This window comes from Sprattus sprattus (assembly GCF_963457725.1).
Source record: "Sprattus sprattus genome assembly, chromosome: 16".
Lineage (NCBI taxonomy): Eukaryota > Metazoa > Chordata > Actinopteri > Clupeiformes > Clupeidae > Sprattus > Sprattus sprattus.
Genome location: NC_137914.1, coordinates 20,583,176 through 20,599,000, shown reverse-complemented (window position 1 = coordinate 20,599,000; position 15,825 = coordinate 20,583,176). Strand labels below are relative to the sequence as shown.

Genomic DNA, 15,825 nt, shown 5'->3' with positions numbered 1-15,825 from the left:
ATTTGTATACACCAGACCAGCATTGCAAGTAAGTAACAGTATGACTGAACAAAAAACTATGCTGTGCTTCACATTATTTTTAGCTCCTTCTTGTCATGTTATCAGTTATGTGATTATGTGGATTGCCGATAATGCTTTTGTTCAGAATTCTAAGAATTAATTTTAAAGAATGAAGAGCTCCTGAAGTGATGAGCCAGAATACTGTTATGACTGACTACTCTTAGTCTACATTCATAAACACAAACCATCGTTTCAAATAGTTGACAACATCTAAACTTCACAAGGACAAGGATAAATATCAAATTCCATCTTGATTTAGCAAAAAAAAAAATCTATTTTAAAGTTGCTTTTTGGAATTGCTGCTCATTGACAGGAACTGTTGTATGTCATTGCGTGATTTGAATTGATGAGGACACTCATGACCTAATGAAATAAACAAAGCTGTGCGTCTCAGACCTAACTGCACAAAACCCAAACTGTTTTTCTCAAATACAAACAATGCAGTCACTCCTTTTCCTTCAGGGCAGAGGATTATTGAAGTCATACTGTAAGTAATTACCAAATAATTACGTTTTAACTCTTTCCTCCAAGGCTTTGTGAGTTCCTGAGGCTCAAGAGCCAATCTTGAGTTTAACACTAGGGCAGTGTTTTCTGAGCATGTCCATCCCAGGCCAAATGATGGCTCTTTCTGTCAGGGTTCTTCTCGGGGATTGAACCCGAGATGCTGGGTTTGGGGAACCAGCACTTAACCCAGTGGGCTACAGACAGGACCCAGTTGCAGGATGTCGTTTGGAGTTTAGTTTCTTTTTATTTTCAAAAACACAAAAGATACTTCCACCGGAGAAACTCCAAAAACACAAAAGAACAGCAAAAAGGGCAAAAAGCATCAACTAAATAATATACTAAATGTAGACAATGTCACAAAGACAAGAAGCAGCTTGAGAGCTGCAACAAGACTACGTGTTTGAGAGCACGACCAAAAACACATGGGGACAAAAAACAATCCAACGACCAGAGAAAGAGCAGGGAAACTAGCCAGGTATTTAACTCCTGGCTAATTGTGACAATGTAACACAGGGCACATAATGGGACACAGGTGAGGGCACACAACGAGAAACAGGTGAGGGCACACAACGAGAAACAAAGGCACATGTGAACACAAACATAAAGTAAAATGTCCTTTTGGCCACTAGATGCCGTCAATGTGCCAAATTACGGCAATCGCCGCCCAAAGTCCTGACACTTTCTTATGCTGTATACTTTAACCATTTTTGCTCTTTTTAACTTTTTTTTATCTCTCTATAAAATGAGAGGTACTCTGCAAGAATTGTTTGGATACAGTTGTATGGAGGCGACAGTGATACAGGAGGTAGAGAAGTTGTTAAGTAAACAGAAGGTTGCTGGTTTGATTCCCTGTCGAAGTGTCCTTGAGCAAGACACTGAACCCCTAATTGCTCCTCATGTGCAGTGTGCCATCAGTGTAAAATTTGTATACATCCTTGTAAGTTGATTGGATAATAGCATCTGCTAAATGACGAAACGAAATTAAATGTGTTTGCATAGGTCTTCTGGGGTCCTCCACCTAAAATGGCATACCTGTTGATGTTTGTGACCCTGCTTCATCTCATAACGCTTGCCGTCCTCTTCATTGCTACTATGGAAAAGGTGAGTTAGACTTAGTTCTAAGTTGAAGCAGCATTACATAACTGTTTATTTGAATCACCTCTTCTTTCCGCCTCATGCCCTAACCTCAGCATAAGCAGAATGATTTACGTCAGAAGGTGGCAAGCCACCTTTACAAATGCTTTTCGACAAGTTCACCTTACTCAAAGGTACAAAAATGACTGGTTAAGTCATTGAGTATAGTTGAGTTGACAAGACATTACCAAAACCTACCTAATAAGTGGTGATCTTTCCAGATACACATCATTTTGTGAACATTTGACAGGTTTTTCTTTTTAAATTGTATTGACTTCTTTACCATTCATTCTTTGTTGCTCTCTCTCCCTCAGTCTTGGTGGGTTTGGGAAGGATGGGAGAGTTCCGACCTGTGGTACAACTGCAGATTTGACAATGAAACAGAGGCCTGGTTTTGTGCCTCATCAAGAGAGAATGGTAAATACATGACATCTTTTATCTATGCATCTATTTACAATTCCAATCTTACACTTGATAGTGGGTGTCATATCTGTCATTTCAGAGAATCTTATCTCTGCATTATTACCACATTACTACCTTATCATTACTTCTAACATATAGTTGAGATTAATTCTATATTGGTATATATTGTCAATAAAACAGCTTCCTGGTAAAAAATGATAATGAACAATAAAAGTGGATTGTTGGACAATAATTTTTGCTTCAGGGCCAGAAAAAAAACAATGACATCATTGTTGCAAGCATGGAGGGAGCTTTTTGTCCACCAAATGTGCCTCTGGCAAATGTCTGTTTTGACAAGACCAATAACCATACTTGCCTTCCTTGTATTCAGAGTGGTTGCAGGCTGTCCAGGTCCTAATGGTCCTCTCTGTGGTGTTCTCGTCAGTATCCTTCCTGATTTTCCTCGGGCAGCTCTTCACCATGTCAAAAGGGGGGCTCTTCTATGTCACTGGCCTCTGCCAAGTGTTCTCTGGTAAGGTCCCCTAAGGGGCTGACACACTCAAACACAACAGCACCACAGTTACTTCCCAACATGTTTTCATAGTAGACTTCCTGTGACTCTGGGCAGTTGGCATTGTGCTCAGGCAGGCTAAAGCATGATGAGGGTGAATTCTCATTCTTGTGACTTTCTTGTGCCCTCAGGTCTCACTGCGTTCACGGCAACCCTCATTTACACACTGCACAACAAAGAGGTCCTTCAGGATGCCCGAGAGTTGAGCTCTGGACACTTTGGTTACTGCTTCATCTTGGCATGGGTGTGCGTGCCTCTCTTACTGTGCAGTGGCGTTATGTACATTCATCTGCGCAAGAAAGAGTAGAACTATAAGGGTGACTGTAGGATGCTGCTGTCATTATATACTGACTTGATGTTGATATCATGAAGACACGGGCAGTTTCTCATTAATCTCAAATGCCGTTCTGTGTGGTAGCTTGGTAATAGCGTGGTAATGGAACAGTGGCGAAACAATATTCATGGTAGAAAACGTGGTAATAAACACCCTTTGGCTCCATGCATGTTACATGATCAATTATCTTTTTCAATATGGTTTTCCATTTTGTCAGTAGGTAAATTGTCATCAGTTTAATATCAATGCCAAAAGTATGTACCTTATTAGAGAAATTAAGGCTTTTACTGCTTTTTCCTATGCATGAAAGTTTTTATATTTAGGAAGTACCAGGAATGCTGTATTTTTGCCTAAATAAATCAATCAAATGATAACTGTCATTTTCAAATATTATCATTTCTATGTTTATGGTAATTTGCCAGGCGCTTCTGTCCAAAATTGACTTACAAAACTGTACAAAATTAAGTTATATTACAATTTGCCATAATTCTGATGGTTTTGATGCATGGTTTCACTCTCAAGAAATGTGAAGGGCCAAGAGTTGGTAAGTAAACATTCCAGAGCTCTTTCTCTGTATCAGTAACCACATACCCAGCACGTGCCAGGGAGTCCATGATAATGTCAGCAGAAATGTAAACCTCATTTTAACAGTAGGCTAACTAATCATTTGAATAAAGGTCAGTTCACCTGCAGACTGTAGAGAGGCATGTTGTTAAATTACATTTATTTCTCAGAAATCCCTGAGCCTTCCAATTGATGGAATACAGATCCCCTAATTCGCAAACTCCTAATTTCTGCAGTCAAAAGAAGCCAAATTAAGAAATGAGGTTTGGTGCTTGGCCTCCTTGAACTTCAAATATCCATTCCACCTAAGCGGCACTCCAGGTATCTACAGGGACATCATGCTCACCCAGTTGGTTGATTACATACCTGACAGGGATACAATCACCATTATTTAGCTCTAACCTTTGGAGTGACTGCACTAGTCAGAGTGTTTGAATGTATTCCCTCCAAATATAATGACAAAATAAAGAGAATCCTGATGTCAGATTTTCTAGCGATAAACATCAATTATGAGAAACAAGAGAAACAACACAAGAGAAACCAGGCTTCCTCTAACACCAGACAAAGGATTTTAATCACAAGTTTCCAAAGATCCACACACCCACTCAGTGCACCAGTTCTACTGCGGGTCGCTGCATAGAGTATAGGATGGCTGCCACATCTTTTCTAGTGACAGTAACATCTACGTTTGACAGCTGAAGTCGCCATCATAAGGTCATTGTTTAAGTTTGTAATAGAATGGTCGTTAGGCAACAGAATTAACAATATGGTGTGACATCATATAAAAAGCTAACCTTTTGGTAGCTTTAGCAAATATAACCCTCACCCAGACAAAACAAATTATATATATAAAAACAAATATTTCAACCCTTTTTTTTCCTTCTTCAGGAGTCCACAATGATTTTGGGGTGACAAAGACAGAGGAGGTTAGTGTCCTTAAACTGGGAACTTTAAAGTAAGGCTACTGGCAAAAGAAGGAATGAGAAGCAATGAGAAGGTGGTGTGTGTGGGGGGGGGGGGGGGGGGGGGGGGGAGGGAGAGGTTGAGTAAGGAGGTTCAATCTGGAGAGAAGGAGGCAGCATTAGATGACTAACAATCATTGAGGTAATACCTGTCAAACTCTTCAAGAAATCTCTTTATTCAAATCATGTGTTCACCGATTACGTCCAAACCCACCACAACCATTCAAGTTTCTTTTCCTTTCCATCTACAACCATCACTCCACCCAGGATACTGCAGACTCCTCCTCTGCCTCAGCTTTACCATACTCTTAACGTCTTCTTCAATGCCCTCCAAGAACAGAAGAAGAAAAAAAAAAAAAGCAATTAGAAGTCCACAAGTCCAAGTGATTCCCCTGCAGGCGGGGAGCTCAGAATGCTGTGATTGGGCCAGGCCACAAGGGGACGCTGTCACTTTAGCCGCTGAACAATGACCGCGTTCAGCAGGTTAGCATCTTTGAGCGTCTGGCCTTCATCCGCCAGCTCCTTGTTGGGGAAGGTGGTCATGAGGACAAACTCTGTGGCGGCCATCGCAGGGCGGGCGCTGGCCACAAACTGACGGATATCTGACACCCTGGGAGAGCAGGACACAAATTCAAGGAAGAGGTTTAATGTCGTTATGGTTAATATATTAATTAGGGGTTATGCACGTCGCCATTTAACTGCAAATTACTGTACAAAAATAACATAATTAAAAAAAGGCATAGATGATTATTTCAGGGATTTATGCCCATTTCCTCTTATCAGCATCACAGTGTTTAGGATCAAATAATCAATTTTCATTTATCAATCTTTGATTCCACACTGGACTGCAATATAATACATTTAAATACACTTGTTCTATCCGGAAGAGTACCATTCTTACACTACACAAACACATCCAAACATGCACTTCAGCCAATAATCTTTGGATGGACTGTCTGTTTGATGCCCTCACCTGTGAGTGTGGTTGAATTTCTGCACTAGCCTGCCACCATCTGCAAGCCTGATCTGGATGTTGGTTACTGGTTGGCTGCTGTCAACGGTGATGGAGGCGCTAGCCTGAGCCTCATTAGCAGCCTGTTCCAGTTGGACGCCTCCCATCCCCTCAGTGGACACCACCTCAGGGGTCGCGCTACAGACGGACCGACGGAGAAACAGAGAGAGAGGAACACACGTGAAACAGGGGAGATGGGATAAAGAAGGTGGCGTAAGAGCCAAACTCAACAGCAACTGAGTCACCACAGGTGAGGTAGGGTATCCTGATATAACAAAGACAGACAAACATAACACAAAACCACCTGTATCAACCCTATGCCCCCTTGTGGACATACTATTGCAATGCAAGCTCATGCTGAACTGTGTTTTGATGTAGAGGTGCTGTGAGTGACTTCTACTAGAGTCACCGCTCAAATAAGGCTAAAAAATACTTGATTCTTTGTTTTGACTTGCTCGCTGCACAGCTATTGCTATGGTAACAGTGGAAATAGACAGAAATTGACAAAGCGCTCAGTTTCGAACATTGTGGTTATCATGTTTAGAGTCACAAAAAAGAGAGACAATCGTTTTAGAGAGAATCGAGAAAAATCGAATAATCGATTTTTCCCCCACCCCTATTTGTCACCCCTACACTGACTGCCTACATTAGAATTGCATAATCAATTATCCCAACAGATGAGAGCGTTCACTCACCTGCCCAGTTTCTGACCTTCCCCAGTGAAGGCCCTGAAAGCCATCTTGGGTTTGGAGAAATCCTCGTCCCGGTGGTCCTCCATGTCCAGGTTCACCTGCCCACCTCGAGAACGCTGCCTCAGCTCCAGAGGAATCTCCCTGAATGAGGAAGGAACACAAAACAACTTAAATTTAAATATATATAAAAAAAAAATAGGGGGAAAGCCTCTCCAACAACAGCTAAATCTATTCCCTCTACCCACCGTCCTGTGTGAACCCCTACCCTCTGCCCACCCTCCTGTGTGAACACTAAGGCCCAATCTCAATACTTCCCCTTACCCCTTATCTTACCCCTTACCCTCGAAGTTGCGCATTCATGTGAGAGCTAGTGGTGTCTCAATACCCAATTTGATCAAGATTAAGGGGTAAGGTTGAGGGGTGTATGGCCCTTGTTTTTAAGATTATCGTTGAGCTCACTTGCTCCTCCAAGGGCTATCCCAGAGCACACAGCGAACCCAGCTCGGGAATGTAAAAAAAAAAAAGGCTGCTTGAAGCGAGGAATATTTTACATGAATAAAGCTATCTACACAACTTTTGATATGTTTATAATGACTCGGTTTGATCTGAAATGAACGACACGAACGATGCATAGTATTGTAGGTCTTAACTGAAGCTTTCAAACGGTAGTTTTAGGTAACAGCTAGCGCGTATGCCACCACTTCATTGGGTTATATGGTAGCTTGCTAGGACTAGCCTGACTCCATGCATGTGTACAGATAACTTTATTATCCACGAATTACGTTTGATATCTGTGAATGACAGCACTTGCTTTGGAGACATCGATCCGTGCTTTACATGTACCGTCCACAACACAATTACGACAGTCTAGTTTTGTGCTCAATACAGTCGTAAATATTTGCAACCATAATTGAAACTTTTTTTAAATCGCTAGTTTCATAGCTCATACAGTCACGCATGTATACAGATAATTCCGAATTCCGTTTGATATCTGTGAATGACAGCACTTGTTTGAAGACATCGACCTGTGCTTTACATGTACCATCCTGTATTATCCAGGGACGCCAAGTGACGTACCCGAAACCGAGTGGCGTCTCATTTCATAGGGGAAAGTTTTCAGCCCTTGGCCCTTACACTTGCAAGTGCTAGGGTTAAGACAAAGACAAAGACAAAGCAAAAGGGGCAAGGGGAAGAATCGAGATTCGGCCTTACCCTCTAACCACCCTCCTGTGTGAACACCTACCCTCTACCCACCGTCCTGTGTGAACACCTACCCTCTACCCACCCTCTTGTGTGTACCCCTACCCTCTACCCACCCTCCTGTGTGAACACCTACCCTCTAACCACCCTCCTGTGTGAACACCTACCCTCTAACCACCCTCCTGTGTGAACACCTACCCTCTACCCACCCTCCTGTGTGTACTCTTACCCTCTGCCCACCCTCCTGTGTGTACCTCTACCCTCTACCCACCCTCCTGTGTGTACCTCTACCCTCTGCCCACCCTCCTGTGTGTACTCTTACCCTCTACCCACCCTCCTGTGTGTACCTCTACCCTCTACCCACCCTCCTGTGTGAACACCTACCCTCTGCCCACCCTCCTGTGTGTACTCTTACCCTCTGCCCACCCTCCTGTGTGTACTCTTACCCTCTGCCCATCTGCCCACCCTCCTGTGTGTACCTCTATCCTCTGCCCACCCTCCTGTGTGTACCTCTACCCTCTACCCACCCTCGTGTCTGAACACCTACCCTCTGCGGATGGCCTCCAGGAAAAGGGCATTTCCAGGATCACTGTAGTTTCTCAGTTCCCCTTCATCCAGACTAAAACCAGTTTTCCACAGCTTCAGCACAACATTCACCTGGAACACAGAGATGTGTGTGTGTGTGGGGGGGGGGGGGGGGGGGGGTTAACGGGATATGCTTTTTTCAGGGCAAGAAACTAACAGGTAATCAGGCATCATCTTCTTCATTTCAATGGTTCTAATATTTGCTGAATTTCAGTAGCATAGGGTATTTGTTCACTTAAACTGTAATATGGAGTCTGAGATGTTAGTGCATCCATGGGTAACCACTCACATTCTGTGTGCTGTTGGCGGATCTCCGCGCTCCTGATACATAGGCGGACTCTTCCTCAGGGGCAGCCCCCAACCGGTAGCCCCCACCAACAAAAGCCTGGGTGGAAGAACGACAGAAAGAGGGTCAAAAATATGGGAAGCTCTAGAACTAACCTTGAATGTACACTTTATATTAATAACTGAACGGATGGCAAGGCTACTACATTAAAGTGATTCATGTAGATTTGATGCAGATGCCTGTGTTACCTGATGAATGTTATCACTATGGATGCATTAATACCTATACAGGCGTCCGGTAGCACCACAAATTTCTCTCATAAATGCTACAATGCCATTGTGCAGTTACATCTCTATGCAGGTTGACCGCATTAAGGCTACACACAGTCATAGGAGTTTGAAACTCAAATAACCAGATCAGGGCAAACAGAAATCAAGCACCAAACATCAGACAATATACAGTGTTAAAAAGCAAATGAATCAAATAGCAAAAAAAATACACAGTACCTGATACATCAGATCATGCCTTTATCAGAAAACAAACAGCTGCTCATTGAATACCTGCCACTATTTTGCATTCCACACTAATAAAACTAAGACAAAGACCTCTCAGCAGTCCCGCTTGACAATGAACACAGATTCAGTTCCTGGGTTGACTGCACCAGTGCATATCTGCAGTGAGGAGCACTTCACACTGTTTAACTTTGCTTGAGCCAAGGGTACTGAATAATTCACAATACACCAGATTTAGAAAAACTGCAGTAAGAAAAGACCTGTGTGTTTTTATAATGACACTGCTGAGGGAAACAATCGAAAGCAAAAATAGTAATTCACAAATCATTTCATAAATCCATAAATGCATTTGTTCTTATCCAAATAGCACATCACACTACAGAGGGACTATAAGACAACTGAAAATAACAGTATTACTAAAACTGAAAAATATAACTTCATGGTGGACAAAGCAAAGTGGCGCAAGCAGAGATGGAAAACATGCAGTCCAGTCCAACTCGAAGAACAACTGAATGAACACAGAATGAGGGACAGTTTACAGTCCCACATCGGATTTGAGCTTGCAACCTCGGACAAGTGAGGCAGACGGGCGTGCTAGACAGGAGTCTTGAACCCTAGGGCTACTGTCTGCTGGTAGCCTATCTCTTAAGGTGTCGTGTCCGGTAGAGATTTACTCAATGCATGACTTTTAAGCTGCTGGCTACCATTACATACATATCAGAAGGGTGCTGCTACCTTAGCACCGCTGGATTCTCCAAGCCCCTTCCCTGCCTTGTCTACAGGGACAGCCCCGTGCTCCTTAGCCCCCCGGAACAGGTCCTCCACCACCTCATTGGAACTCTTCTTCTTAGGCGGACCCACAATCTGCTGACCACTGCGCTCGGACCCGCCAGCAAAGAATCTGGAAGGGAATAATAGGTCAGTGGAGACTCCCTTATAAATTACTATACAACTACACAGCAGGCTGCATAGCTGTTCATCTTGGAACGGTTCCAGTGATGAGCACAATGCATCTGCCAGCAATAAAAGGACAAGACAGATCTTGCTGAAACTGCAGCTCTAAATGGGAACCACTGGCAATTTGAATTGAAATGGTTTAGGCTACTAAAATAACCTTAGCTTCTCTTAAAGAAGAGTGCTTCTTTGCATACCAATTTTCATTTGAAACAAGACAGGTGTAAACTCACCTCTGGCCTTCCTCTTCATCACTATCATCATCTTCCTCGTGCATCAGGTCTCTGAAGGAGGTCACACGGTTTTGTTCACTGCATGAACAAAAAAAATGTGGCACCAACTTTTAGACTTCAGTCATACAGTGAGTATCATTCAAGCAACAAGTCTACCATATATAACAGCTCTGGGGTAAAAGAGGGAGACCAGAAGCTTACCTTGGCCCAGCTGATCGGGAAACTGAGCCACTCTCTGGTTGAGGCAGGGTTACAATGTCATCCTCAGCTCCATCTTCATAAAAGCTAGCCAGGGCAAGCTAATCAAACAAGAGTTTTTCATAAATACCTTTGCGAGCTGTGCCTGAATCAATTCATACAGTGTACCAACAACTGCTTATTAAAATAGACATCAGTAATATACCTGCTAGCCGACCTTCTTAATTACTAATTAGTAGGCCAAGAGACAAAGCCATGGTATCAGTAACAGAGTAATAGTAGCTTCATAACACAACAATCTACTGCAACGGCACAATCATTCTCATTTACAACCCGTGGGTCATCGTTACAGTTAAAGTGAACTTGACTAGACAAAAGCTAGGATAGTATATTTAGTCATCTGCTTAAAAACAAGCCATCATACCTAAATACGGCAAACTCATCATTTCTTCAACACAGTTAAAAATCATCAGACGTTAGCTAGCTAGCTAGCTGACAAGTGAATTTGGCTAGCAAGCTAGCCATCACTTTTTCACAGAGATGACATGATTCAGAGATTGATGAATAACGCTGGTGACACCGAAGGCGATACGATGTCAAGAAATGCACCATCCATTGCATATTCAAATACTGGATAGCTAATTAGCTGTGTTACTTATTCTACTGGATAGGATTTATTGGCTGTTTTGCGCTATGGTGAATATGCCGGCCAACAGTCATAAAGATAGCTTGTTAGCTAGCTTACGATCAAAGCGATAACGTTGGAGGTAACAAGCACAGAGCAAAACTTTGCCACCACTTTGATTATGCGTGTAGCATTTGAATATTGATACACAATTAAAGGGATAACTTGAATCTCTTGGATTTCCCACTTTTGTGGGTGGCAATTCATCTAGAGATATTCTTCTTAGCCTAGGATAAGTGAGTGACTTGCACAATTTGCCAAGCTAAGCTAATAAGCAAACGTTAACTTGCAAGCTAACCTCGGCTGTGAAAGTACCGCTACGATGATGGAGCTAGGCTAACGTTAGCTATCCATGGAGTAATGGGCAAACAGTCACCCTTATCAAATCGGTTGTCCTACATCACAAACGACTTCGATCTAACATACCTGTAAATCCCAACCAGCTGATTCCAAGAAAAACCTGGCCCTCTCCTCATCCACATCTGTAACAGCAACAAATTCTCTCACCGCCGCATCTTGGTCCGCCATTTTGAAATGTCAATGCAGAGAAATTTCCGACTAGATCCAGGGAAACTGGGAAACACACTATTAGTTCCTATATGCGAGAGCGTGCTATTTGTTCCTATGTCTTCTTGACAGTTCTACAAAGATTAATATTGACCTTCCATTGCTTTGTATTATCTTAATTGCCTTATCTAATATATACAATCAACATTACACTATGTTACTATAAGCCAGCGTCATGGTTTTAAATATCAGTTATACTTCACACAGGCTACGAAAAGAAGCCGAAAGAAGGCCTACATAGGAAAACGGTATTCCACTAGGTGGCAACCGTGGCCTAAGAAGAGAGGGGCTTGAGCCATATATAAATGTTGCTTTCGAACGGGATGGATTGATTTTAACATAAGGTTTCAACACAGCCTGTTCAGCTGACATGATGCATGCACAGTGTGAGTGTGTGTGTGTGTGTGTGTGTGTGTGTGTGTGTGTGTGTGAGAGAGAGATAGACTGATGATGTTGGCTTGATCCACCATGATATTTTTTATTGAAATAGGTGCGCTACCCAGCTTGCTTTCACACAATTGTACACTTCTGAGTGTGAATGATCCATCAATAAGTCAAGATGTGCCCATCTTGGTCTACATAGAAGCAATTTTTTTTGTTTGTAATTGTCTATCATACTTATTCTATGCATACAGACCGAAAACAAAGATAGAAATGTATACAGTGAGCATTCTAATGGGGGGGGGGGGGGGGGGGGGGATGTTTTCCAGATGTTTTTTTTGTATGTGCTTGTGGCTGTTTGATCATCAAGGCTAATTAAGTGCTGGCAACAGAAGAAGAGGCTTGCTGTCATCATCCCATGGTACATATATTCACACCAACACACACACATACACACTTACACAAACACACACACACCACATCAATGTTTAAAATTTTACTTTTGTGATACTGCTCAGCTGCAAGGAGTTTTTAGAGAACATAGGAGAACAAGCCAACCACACAACCACACCACAGACCACAGAGGTCTACAGGACTTAATTAGAAGCCATCTGTCTGCTCGGACACAACAGTGAACCGCGTCAATATCCCTGTCCACCCCCTTCTATATTTCCTCTAGCAAAGGGCACAACTGCACACTAGTCTCCAGTCTGCACTCTTCTCTTGACAATGCTGATGGGCTGTAAAAAGAAAAGTCCGTTACACCTTTTATTGACAATGACAGTTTGCAGGGAGTGGATGTGCCACTCCCTTTTTCCTCTGTGTGCTCATTAATGTTGAGGATCTGACCTTTTCACCTCCGTGAGATTTTTGGATGTGTCCCATTCGACCAAAAGTAGGCAGTGTCAGGACAAACTGAAGAAACAATGATGGTGACACACAAACGGCCTGAACAGACTAACCAAAGAGACACCAAAAAATGCTGGAAGTAAAAAATAGCTCCATCACAGACTGAGTGGAACTCAATGGGTGTTCTGGCAACTGAAAACAATGGAGGTATTTTCTGTCACAGGTTTGGCAGAAAATAACCACAGTCAGGGACAGACACATACAAGAGGGAAGGCTGAACAATACTGAAGCTCGTGATGAATGAGGAAGAACACTGCAGTGTTCCTGATGAACTGAGGAAGTACATAACGGTGGTTGCATTCCCTTCTGATATAGCAGCCCAATCATTTATTATTAACTGTGTAATCATCCATTCATTGACAATAGGAATGGCAAAAGAGCAGTGCTTTCTGGAAAAGAAAATTAGTTGTTCTTTAAATAAAAAACAAAACAATCATTAAGCCCATAGTAAACAATAACAGCATGTGAATGTTAGTGAGTGGACACAAACGTGTGGGGGAAGAAGGGAAGTAGTAATGACCCAGTTATAGAGGAAGATAGAGAAAGATGAAAGGCCAAGACAGACATTCCAGGGCCACCAACTGTCCCTGCCCATAGTGATGTATCGCAAGGGCACCTTTCATCGAGCGGTCAGTACCATTGTCACTAATGCTCTCCCCAAAGATATACAGATGTTTTGACAGTACAGTAGGCACTCTCAGATTAACATCTCCACACACACAGTGAAGGGAGTGTGCCGAAGAATATAACAACACATTGGCAGAGGAATAAACAGCACACACCCGTGTGCAATTCCCCGGTCCATCCCCACTTGTCTTTCTTTTCATAAACAGGAAAAGCTGAATTGATTCTTATGAGAGATAGACTGCACTAATGAGTGAGGGAAATGGAGGAGTATCTCTGTGATGTAGCCATGTCACCCCCGATCTCCCATTTGCTACTCCAATCAGGATGCCCCCCAGGGGTCAAGGCTTACAGTTGCCATCTCCATGGACTAAAAGGTTAGAGAGGAAACTCCTGAGCTTCTGATGTGCATCAACATACGGTACACAGGTTGCTCGCTACATGCGTTTGACTGTGTCTGCCCACCACTTAACTCTGATCACTTGAACCTTAACCTACCAGGGGTCCATTAGGACAATCTTCTCCGCAGACACTCCTTTATTGTCAGCCTTCCTTTCCCAGTGGCCCTCTCTAGATGGTCTGATCATGCTGTGGGGTAGGTGATCATACATCAATTTTAACACGACTAGACATGACTGCTGAGTGATGGGTGGCATGGATGGAACCATCTTTTCCAAGGTTCAGAGAGGGGGAAGTGGATGTGATGTCTTTACACAGGATGAGCGGACTCCAGGTTCAAAGAGCTAGCCAACAACAGTGTGGTCCAACACAGTTCAGATAAAGCTGTACTGAAACCATTAACATTATCGCATACTAAGATATCACATAAAAGTAACTCAAATGGGTGGGATATCTCCCCATATTTAAGTGTTCTGCAATTTTTTTGTATTTACTAAACAGGGCCATTTCCGCCCCTGTTATCTCCTCCATTGGTGGGCTTGGCTGTTGTTGCATGGCCCACAGGGGGTTCGAAGATAGATGTTGGATCAACAGGAAGGTAGCCCTCTCACAGCAGCGTCGGCACACTAATGGTTTTATCTGCCCTCCAACCCCCTATCATCTCCTGCATGCCTCTTCCCTGTCTGCCTCCACTCTTCTTTATTCTACCAGTCTCTTCCCTCCTTTGTCTCATTCTCTCTGTCTCTTCTCCTCTTCTTTCATCTATTTTTCTCTCATCCTCCTTTCCTTTCACTCCCATGGCCTTCTTCCTCCGTGACGCCAGCACCTTCTTCCCCTGTCTCTTCTGGTCTTTTCTCACCCTCCTCATCCTACTCTGTCATGACAACCCCATGCGCTGACCTGTGTGTCCCTGTCGTTTTTCACCCTGACACTTTAATCAGCGAGTTCAACCACAGGCAGGCAGCGGCCAGGTCTCCTCCTCCCTCTTCTCCTGTCTGTCACACTCCTTCTCTCTGTAAATCTCCATCCATCCATCCATATGTCTCCCCCGCTTCGGGTGTATGACCGTATGTCTGCCTGTCTGTCTCTGCCTGTCTGTCTCTCTGCCTGTCTGTCTCTCTGCCTGTTTGTTTCTCTGTCTGTCTTGTGGAGCGGTGCATGGGTATATAGTTTCATTGGTCTGTCTCTCCTTACAGGCATATCTCATAGCTCTTAGAGTCTTTATTTACCGGTGTGAACATGTTCTTTTAAGTCATTATTAAACACGTCTGGTTTAGATTTGAGGAGTAAAAATATAATAAAGAAGAAGAAAGAAGATAGTATCACCTTAATACGGCAATTGTTAATGAAAGCAGTTGACTTGCATGTAATATGTTCAAGACAGACAAATGAAACAGAAAAAAATATGCATGTTTGAGTACAAGCCTTTTGCTGTACCTTATCGTCTACCTTATTATTTTCCCAAACTAAAATGCTTGACACTCACTGTTGAGTGAATGAAATGGGAGAAGTGTTTGTCCGCTTTTCACTTTGAGAAGGTCGTAAATCTGTTACTTTCAGCGCAGAGTTACATTAAGTCACTCCATTGGTTTTACAGCCCTGATTTAACAGCAGGGGAAGTCTCGCTTTCAGCACAGCCTATTGTTACTGAAGGACACACTGGCCTTTCACCACTCCAATGTAAAGTTTAATTAAACACTTTGAACTACATTCTGAGGCCACTGCTAATAATGACAGACAACAATGGAGCTCGCGACAGAGACACCATATGGGATGGCATTTAAAACTAGCTCCCCGTTCCCCAAAAATTAGTTTTCTTCATCAATGAGAGCATTTCACAAAGAAAAATGTAATGCTCTGAGAAGGGTCAAAATGTGTGTTGGTTCAATGCCTCAGTGTGGGCGAGCAGGCATTGAGGGTGTGAAGACACACAACACAAAGTACCGTCAACAAACACCACTGAAATCCCCCGACGGCTGTAAAACAGTGCACAGACACTTAATAAAGTGGATTAAAGTGTTTTTTTTATTTTACATCAGCACAAGTCAATGACATTG

General features: G+C 42.9%; 2 protein-coding genes across 2 annotated transcripts; one reads left to right on the top strand and one right to left on the bottom strand.

The window, feature by feature from the left end:
• Positions 1–3,095, top strand: emp3b (epithelial membrane protein 3b (MAM blood group)). Its single transcript, XM_080853587.1, has 5 exons — positions 1–28; positions 1,564–1,665; positions 2,013–2,115; positions 2,492–2,632; positions 2,803–3,095. Exons 2-5 carry the CDS (start codon positions 1,588–1,590, stop codon positions 2,976–2,978), a joined length of 498 nt encoding a protein of 165 aa, XP_080709713.1. The 5' UTR covers positions 1–28; positions 1,564–1,587; the 3' UTR covers positions 2,979–3,095.
• Positions 3,096–4,121: 1,026 nt separating this feature from the next.
• Positions 4,122–11,422, bottom strand: nsfl1c (NSFL1 (p97) cofactor (p47)). Its single transcript, XM_080853672.1, has 9 exons — positions 11,315–11,422; positions 10,207–10,304; positions 10,006–10,083; positions 9,554–9,719; positions 8,310–8,405; positions 7,983–8,092; positions 6,239–6,376; positions 5,505–5,681; positions 4,122–5,141 (listed from the first exon to the last, which is right to left on the bottom strand). The coding sequence occupies exons 1-9, from the start codon at positions 11,414–11,416 to the stop codon at positions 4,979–4,981; spliced, it is 1,128 nt and encodes a 375-aa protein (XP_080709798.1). The 5' UTR covers positions 11,417–11,422; the 3' UTR covers positions 4,122–4,978.
• Positions 11,423–15,825: the final 4,403 nt, after the last annotated feature.